Raw genomic sequence first — 9136 nt, 5'->3', positions numbered from 1 at the left:
GGTCCTCATCCCAAGCTACTTGAAATGTAGCGCATAAAAGTTCGACCGAGGGATTGGATCACAAAAACTCACAGTCGGTGCTTTCACTTTCTGACCTCTACTCTTTATACGAAATTATTTTTAATATTTTGTATTATATATAATATAAATATATATATAAATATTGTAGATTTGTTTTTTATCGTTGCACTGGAATTTTATTGTTGCGTCTAGAATTCCCATTTTCGCCTCTGCCGTCAATCTCGAACATATATCTGTCTCACTTGAAGTTCCAAAAATGTACACTATTTCAACTACGCAAGACAGATCTATCGTGTTTAATTATAATACAATGCGAATAATTTCACTGCGAATTATATATCTATACGTATCTGCAATAAAATTGCCATCGTCGAACCGAAGCGAGTCGCGTCTCTTTCTTTCGCGCGAGAGGAACAATGAGTCCCGCTACTTTATTTACATATCGAAGCGCTATTTCATGTTCACCTATAATTACGGAGTCAGACCGCGAGGAGGATTTCCAGCTGACCCTGGGGAAGGAGAGTCGCGGGAGGAGGTTCGAGGGGAGGTTCAGAGAGACGGCCGGAGTGTCGGTGTCAGTGTCGGGCTCACGGCGTGCTCTTCGCTCTCGCGAGGAAGGAAGAGAACGAATCGGAGAGGAGAGCGCGCGGAAGGAGATTCGTGCTCTCGTTGGACTCCGGTCCAGCAGCGGCCAGTTTCAGACTCGGCGCTGGACCGTGAGCCACGCGATCTCCGTCTCTCTCTCTCTTCTCGTTCTCCGTCTCTCTTTCTCAACGCGCGCGGCCGCAAGATGTGAGGATCGACATCGGTCGCACAGCGAGATAGAGCCGTTGCCTTCTCGATGATAGAATGACACCGCGCGCTCCGGCTCGCTCCGTGTGCGTGGCCGATCGAGAGGAGATCGAACGCGGAGAGTGCAGGCCGTGAGATCGAGAGCGAGAGTGCGGGATCGAATCGTCCGAATCGAGATCGCGGGTCCGCGAGTCCGACGGAGAGCTTGGACGTCGGAGCTTGGCGCGGTTGGATAGATCGCGCTTGGATAGATCGCTCGAAGTTTGCGAAAATCTGCGAGAAGAAGGAGAGATTAGGTGAAACCGCGAGTGCGCCAAGCGTTGAAGTCTCCACTGCGTATATAAATATATATATATATGTATATATGTATATGTATATGTATGTACGCGTGTTCTTTTTTAATACACGATATTATATACCAAGTCCACGATCCAGCTGCCATGATCTATCAGTCGAGTCATCAAGCGCCCACAATGTCGTCCATGAGAAAGACGTCGCCTGGACCGCAACGTCGTAGCTTGCAAGCATCCCCGGCGAAATGCGCGAAGACGAAGCGTAATGATCGAACGATCAATGAGGAAAGATGCAGAGGAAGATGCAGGGTGCAGTGGAGTGAGAAACACGTGAAGGAGGGATTAGTCCTTGTCCAGGAGGCGCAGCTCGCCAGGGTGGTCAAGACGGGACCTATCACAGAGCACTACGAGATCGATCCGAAACCGTTCGCAAGGTAGGTTGGTTCACGATTCTTAATCTCTTCTAGAATCGTGCAAACTGGAAACTGCGAGGTTTTATCTAATATGAGTTTATAAAACACCACTGATTGCGAAAAATGTAATATATGTAGCCGCAATGTTTCTTGTATTAATATATAGATTGATATATAGATTGAAAAGAAATTAACCCTTTGGAGCTAACGCCAAAGACATAATTACTGATGCTGGATCTCCAATTAATTTATGTTAATTAAGAGACACCAATTAATTTCAAGGAATCAAAATGACATGCCTTGTATAGAATGAATATTAAGTATATTTTAATAATAAAAATAATTCAAAAAGAATTGCGGATGTAACATAAAGAAAATTGAATTGCTTAATCATTTTTGATCAAGAGATTCATAATTAAGTGGATCCGATAGATCCACGCAGAAAAAATCTACTGTTAAGAAAAGTAATTACTTAATTTACTTTTTTCTTTTTAATAAAAGTTATCTTTAATAAGGAATATTTTTTGGATAATAGTATAAGTTTTAAAATGTACTTATTAGAAATTTTAGAAAAGCTCACTATTGTTTACTCAATAAGAATTTATTTTCTTTTGAAGAATCTTATAAAATTTGATCGAAAAAGGGATTTTATCATAAAATCTTCTTCTTCGATAATAAATCGAAGTACTTAAAAATCGAATTTGTTTTAATTCAATACTCCTGAATTTTGAAAATAAGAGTTTGATTGAAGTAAACTTATTAGAATTCAGAATATATTCTGAATAAATTTGATGCTTATGATGAGCTTAAATTTGGACACATGCATTTTTTAAATACCTTAAACAAGCATTTAACACATTCAATATACTTTTCTGTGTGCATTCTTAGCTCCGGAAGGATTAATAATAAGTCCGGAATGTGCTGAATTTCTAAATGAACTTCTTACAAAAATCGGCTGGCAGTTTCACGAGTCGCGCGTTATTTACTTCCAACGCTCTTCGTCGCGGCTCGCATCGCATGCAACGAGCCACGCACAATGATTAATCGCCCTCGGATGCGACGCGTAATTTGTCAAAGCTTTACGCACGGTAGCGATATACGCAACGATACGTGACGCGCGTCGCGCATTAATCATATTCATTACATCGACGCTAATCGCCGCGCGAATTAGGCTCGTAATGATCAGCGACGACCAGTAGTGACGGGACGCGTCTGTAATAGGGCACCGATTGTCCAACCTGCAATTTCTCTCGCGCTAATAATTTAATTTAGAGTTCGCACGAAATGCGCCTGTTGCACGCACGCAGGCGTTTACGGGTGGGACGCCGTTCGTGACTTACTCGCGTGTCGTTATCCTGTCGTCGGGCTTTCGTTTTTGTAAAATTGATTGATTTAATGACTCCTGCGTGTGCAACGAATATTTTCTGAATAATAATGTCGAATTTGTTTTAACTCTCCACAGCTGATAATGGATCTACCGGACCGCTCAATTATAAATCTCTTCCAAATTCGGCTGAGGTGATATGTATATACTTGAAATTAAGAATTTTTGTGAATAATATATATATATATATAAGTTTTAAAGATGCTCAATAGAGCAGTCATGTTGCTTATAAATTTAATCTGTGATATTACATACTTCAATTTAGAACTGTGTTTCAAGATCGATAAATGATCGGTATGCAATTTGCTTGAGCTGGAAAATTGTAAAATTTACAAAAATATCATTAGACGCCAACTACCCACTTTAAGCGAATTTGGTCTTCTCTTATTTATATAAATCTCTTTGTGAAAAATGTCAAACAATTAAATTTTGCTATGTTACACCTATAAATTTAGAGTATTCTTGTTAAAATATATTTAGTATTCATTCTTTGTTATACAAATTATGTTATTTTAGTTCTTTGAAACTAATTAGTGTTTTTTAAATAGTATAAATTAAATAAATAAATTTTACAGATCTCCAGCATCAGCAACTGCGTTATTTGCTGCGGATTTCGACGTCGGAGGATTAAGCTTCGAAATGTAAAGTGCCGATTGTTATCATTATCTGGAAACTTTAAATGTGCCAAAGCAGATTCGGACTCAAAGCAGTTCGCTCAGTTCGTCGCGTTTGCACGTCAGTATGTCTCAACGAAGTGAATAAATAAATAAATCAATAAATGTAGGATACAACGTCATAAAGAGGCAGTACCGGTTTCTCGGCGGGGTATTGATTAATCGAGACGGTGTCGATCGCACGGTTATTAACCGAAACCGATACAGTGGCCTCCCTTTCGAGGTATGACAAGAGAACGCGCGAGCGAGAGGCGCGAGAATTCACTCCTGTGGACTTTAAGGCTTTTCATATTCATGGATATGTTAATGCATCGTTTTAATTTCTCAGTTAGCGTCGGTGTGTGCACTGATAACTTTATGCGCGCGCCCGATATCAGCCATCGTGATTTCCTCGCAGCGCGTTTGCATCGCTAATGAAGCTGATTTACCTGTTGCTGCAGCGAGCACAAAGGCGCGCGCGTCTCGCATAATACGTATATAAATAGAGCCCAGAACCGAGTTACAGACATAATCGCGATGTTTGCGAGGATATTTGTGTGTGGATTTGTTGCGATTATATGTCTTACGTATCGACTGTATGAATTTCTTTTTCCCCCTCCTCCTCTATATTTTTTCATGTACGAATAATAAAAATTGAGATTGACACTTCTATGGATTAACCCTGATTAAGAACGATAAAATGATAACATTGCTATTGATATGTAAATTTTACATCCGGGGAAATAGGCCACTCTTATTGTAACACAGAAAAAAATGGTTTTCCTGAGACTTCTAAAAGTTCGGCTAAATATAGATTTGAAAATAATTTTGTTTTATAAAAATAGTTATGTCATATTATCTCTAAATTCTTTGGAGTGGAATCACACTTTAAAGAATGGAAATTGAATCTTGAAAAAGAGTGACTCAATTTTCATTCTTTAAGAGTGAGATTTCAATCTTTAAGAGAGTGAAATTTTTCGAGCATCTATTTAAAGTGACAGTTCATTCTCAAAATTTTAAAGCAGGACGCTCAAATTGGTTGCAAGAATGGGTTTAATCTAAAATATCAGCAACTCGAATTGAAACAATTATCAGTGACTAAGACACTTTTTATCTACGTTTACAATTAACCGAAGCGAAAATCGAAGGTGCCTTTCGTAAGTGTCTTTCGTATCAATAAATTTTCATAAATTATTTAGCCGCGAGTCTTCCGCTTGATTTTCTTCAACACTTCCCTCACCACCGTCATTACGGGACCAATCCCGCTAAAATCCAATTCTCTATTATTACTGTCGTACCAATCTTTAATAATAACAAATGCTTTAATCGTTGCGCCGTATACAGGCGGGCATTATCCCGGCGGCTAGACGTGTGTCTCGTCGATCCAACTCCTTGTGTACATATATGTGTGAGCGCGCGCGTTCTTTGATACCCACTCTGTGTGCCCGCGGTAATTACTTTTGGAAACGAGCCTTGAGTCCCGAGGTAAAGGGCAGGAAAAATTACGGCGTATATATCGCCCTCTTCGTCTGGCGTCGCCTCCTTTGTTCCTTCGTCTTGCGCCTTTACGTCGGATATCTCTCCGGGATCCGGGAGGGGTGGAAAAATTCAGGGTACACCGGCGCGCGGCCTTAAAATTGGAATCGATTAAAGTTAATTGCGTGGCGCGCTATCAGATGCTCATTATCCTTATCTTCGCGACCGCGAAAGGACCGCGAGTATCGGCCGCGGCGATGAGTCGCCATCAATTTGCACGCGAGGCATGTTTTACGTGGCAATTCACTGGGCGCGACCCCAACTTCCGGGCTCTCCCGGTCTTACAATTAACTTCGACGAAATGACCCTTCCTTCCTCTCCCTTTAATTTAAAGATTTTAATTAATCGATTACGAACAAGAAATATAAAAAAAAGAAACCACAAATAAATTTCATAAAGAAACTTCTCGTTCGGCTACACTTTTTGAACGGAGAAAAAAATAGAGCATCAAGATATTTATGATTTCAATGTAGAAAGTAAATGGTTAATGGTATAACCGTCTATGATTTTATCTTATGGGCTCACCGTCATTTATGTAACGCACTCTCCCGTGGATGAAGGCGCTTGCTTACTTGAACACGGGTGAAAATGTGAGGTACGCATTACGGGCACAGCCTTGCCAGGCGCCGCTGTGTCGACCTTGCCGAAGAGAGGACCGGAATCCTCGACGGCGGGTACAAGATTCTTAACACCATGAAGAACGCGCCCGCGATTGTAAATAATATGGATCGTTCCATAATAGAGCGTCCATCGTCCATAATAGAGCACTGCGAATAGAACATTGTGAAAATGTCGAGAGGACGTTGTGAAAAATAGCAAACGAAATTCTCATGAAAGGAAAGTCGAAAATAAAACACCAAAAGGTTCCCGTGATGGATATCGAATAGAAAATAAAATTAATATTTCGTAGAAAATATTCTACGCAGCAAGTCGGTGATGACTGAAAGTCTTCTGAAAACGGAGCGTTTTCGGAGAGTCCGAAGTGTCTCGCGGAGAGAAGAATGCGAGTGGAGGAAAGAGAGAAGAAACGTCACGGAGGGAAAAGATGGCAGAGAGGAGAAGGTGGCAGCGTTCGGGCATCGACTTGTTTTTCAAGGATAAAATTAATTCATTGTGAAAACGCAGAGCCAATCGATGTTAATGTTGAAGCTGCATCGGAACATGCCGATCGAACGAGCAACAGACAATCGCAAATAAATATAAACTGTACCGTCACTCTCCATCATTTTACGCTTCATTTTATCCTCGCACGTGCGCGCGTCGTTCCATATCTTATACAATTTATCTCCGGGTGATTTTTTAACTGTTGATTTGAGATTAAAATATATGGAATATTACAGGGTTACATCTTGCCCTCTGGAGAGGGTCTATACATTTCCCCCCCCCCCTCTCTTTTCTTCTCGTACAAATATTAACGAAGGATTCGTTATACTTAAACAGCGGTCAATGGGCAAGAGTCTATCGCTGCAGGTCACGATCGACCGGCACACTTTACGCAGCCAAGTATTCGTCCAGGAGCCGATTCAACGCCGATTGTAGCGCGGAACTGAGACACGAGATCGCTCTATTGTCTCTGTGCTCGCAATCGCCACGTGTCGTTAGGCTGCACGATGTCTACGAGACGCCGAAGGAAATTATCTTAGTCATGGAATAGTAAGTGCCTACGTTTTTATTCCCTTTTTTTCCTACGAGATTAATATTTCGTTTTTACATACACAAATTTTAACAATATCAATTATTACTACTGTTAGAGGAACAGCTTCTAGCTGAAGCAGGAATAATAACGATCAACTGAGCAAACTCGTAGTTTGCTCAGCGATGTGATTTCAGCATCATCCATCTCTGATATTATATTATTCTAGGGAAACGACGGATTTCTTTTTCAGCGCGCCCGGAGGCGATCTGCAGACGCTCATCGACGGTGATTTGGTGCCCCTTGAAGGTGACGTCGTACACTTTGTGCGGCAACTAGTGGAAGGACTCGCCTACCTCCACGAGAGAAATATCGCCCATTTGGACATCAAGGTAAGTTCGACCCATAAAAGGTCGACGCGAACTTGTCACGTTTCTCTCGTGTATCCGGATCCCGGAATCGATTGCGCCGCCAGAAATGTCCTGTTTTCTCTCCGTGCTTGCGCACGACGAGGAAGCATGAGGAAAATGCTAGGAAATTTCATAAATAGCACGATCCATGTGTGACTTCTCGAATTGTCGAATTTCTCTCACTTGATACCACTTGACTAATTTTAATAATTAAATGGCTGTTGTGTTGAAAGAGAAAGACAGAGCGACATAATTCAAGCTACGTCACTCTGTCTAAATCGATATAGTGACTACTTTAGGAAAATATGTAATTCTATTCTTATTATGTCTATGTCCGATTTTAAATAATGGACGTTCTGTAGAAATAATATGCTTAAGGTGGTAGTTCTTTGGTAAAATGTGCCGAAAATTTGGAGTGCTTAAACCGGGATCCATTTAAAATTACAAATATCTGCAATCTATTACAAATAATTTGGATAAAATATTAAAACTACGAGTATATCTTAATGAAATAGTATGGAACATACGATAGTATTGTCAAATCAAGAACTGCATCTTCGTCAAAGAAAAACAAGATGAGAGATTATGTTTATCAGTGAAAAATGTAAAAAAGCCCATCAAAATATTACATCAGCTATTCGGATGCACAAAAATTCTTTATTTTTTGTGTGAATATAACGAAACAAATAAAATATACGTTTCAACCCTTCAATTCGGGTTCTTATCAATATAAAATATAAATCGAAATTATATAATTAACGGAAATTCCAAATTGATGATTCCCGACAAATTAGTTCTTTATCCAAATGCCAAATTAGCTATGTAATGAATAGCTCAGTGATTATCAAAATTATTACATTATACTTATATTATAATAATATAAAACTTACATAAAGAAAAACCGAAGTCATATTGCATTGCGTCACTACGTAGAATCACATCGCTCATCAAATTATCAGATTTGCTGTGTAGTCATCGAGATTATTTTGAGATTATGTTCACTTTTTGAGGTTAAATTTATATGCAACTTCATGCACGTAAATGTCTTTCCAGAATGGCCGTTGACCTATTACTTTTTTGTGACCATTAAAATCGTCATTTTTTAAACTATTATGATCTTGCTTTTGAGAAAAGTCTATGGTAAGATTTGCGTGCAGTTAATCAAACAAGCATCTGCGAGCCTTATCTGTCATTTCAGTTACACGTGAAAGATTACACTTTTTTTTTTCTCTTTTATTTCATCGTTAACCTGCGTAGAATTTTGCACACATCAATTTCAGTTTATTTCAACTTTATTATGTAAAAGAAAATTAGACATTTCTATGGTAACTCAATTTATAATACTAAAGAATCACCTTAACGCGGTGATGGAGGAGAGTTTTAATTACGATCGGTCGTTATCGATCGTGTGGAATGACGAACGATAAGCTATTGGAAACAATTGGAATTGCCATTTATTGCTGTGCACGGAGAAAAGCAAACGTACGAGTACGATGTCGATTATAGGGCCTTCTCGATCACGGTTGCGCGATTCAACGAGAAGAAAGAATAAAAATCACCACTCGAGCACAAACGAAATCGAATACACGGGTGCAGCTTTATCTCGTTTTCAATTTATTGCAAGCGCAGCGGATTGTTTCGACATCCACGGAAATCGAACTTGCTGCTACGTACAGATTCTAGAAAAAAAAAAAAAAAAAACAGGATGCTGTGGTTCACGTCATGTTCGCAGCGATAAACGAGGATGGAAAACGGAGCCGAAGAAACTCTCGAAACTTGAGACACCTCCGCGAGCAATGTTTTGCTCCGAGTCGACCGGTGTTGATTTCATTCGCTGTTCATTCGCTGCTCAGCGAAAAGAAACCCGCGTTTCTATGTATCCATATAAAGACATATCGTTATTTCAGCATAACGTTTTCATTGATGTTATAGCATGAATTAATTTGAGATACTTCTTATGACAAATTCGGTCATTCGCACTGGATTAGTACATATTAAAGG

General features: G+C 39.8%; 1 protein-coding gene across 2 annotated transcripts in view; it reads left to right on the top strand.

The window, feature by feature from the left end:
* The first annotated feature begins 537 nt into the window (after nt 1–537).
* The window catches only part of LOC108746098 (probable serine/threonine-protein kinase DDB_G0278901), a 23283-nt gene continuing 14684 nt past the window's right edge, over nt 538–9136 (top strand). The window contains exons 1-4 of one of the 2 annotated variants that reach the window (XM_018482639.1): nt 538–1109; nt 1249–1540; nt 6533–6745; nt 6979–7117. In XM_018482639.1, the coding sequence (XP_018338141.1) occupies nt 1254–1540; nt 6533–6745; nt 6979–7117 (639 nt within the window). In that variant the 5' untranslated portion in view covers nt 538–1109; nt 1249–1253. Of the gene's footprint in view, nt 1541–6532; nt 6746–6978; nt 7118–9136 lie in introns of both variants that reach the window. The other variant, XM_018482638.1, reaches the window with a different exon arrangement.

The sequence above is a fragment of the Trachymyrmex septentrionalis genome, unplaced genomic scaffold (genome assembly GCF_001594115.1).
Source record: "Trachymyrmex septentrionalis isolate Tsep2-gDNA-1 unplaced genomic scaffold, Tsep1.0 scaffold16, whole genome shotgun sequence".
NCBI classification, from domain to species: domain Eukaryota; kingdom Metazoa; phylum Arthropoda; class Insecta; order Hymenoptera; family Formicidae; genus Trachymyrmex; species Trachymyrmex septentrionalis.
The sequence above is the reverse complement of the archived record's forward strand: the minus strand, read 5'-3'. Positions and strand labels throughout refer to the sequence as shown.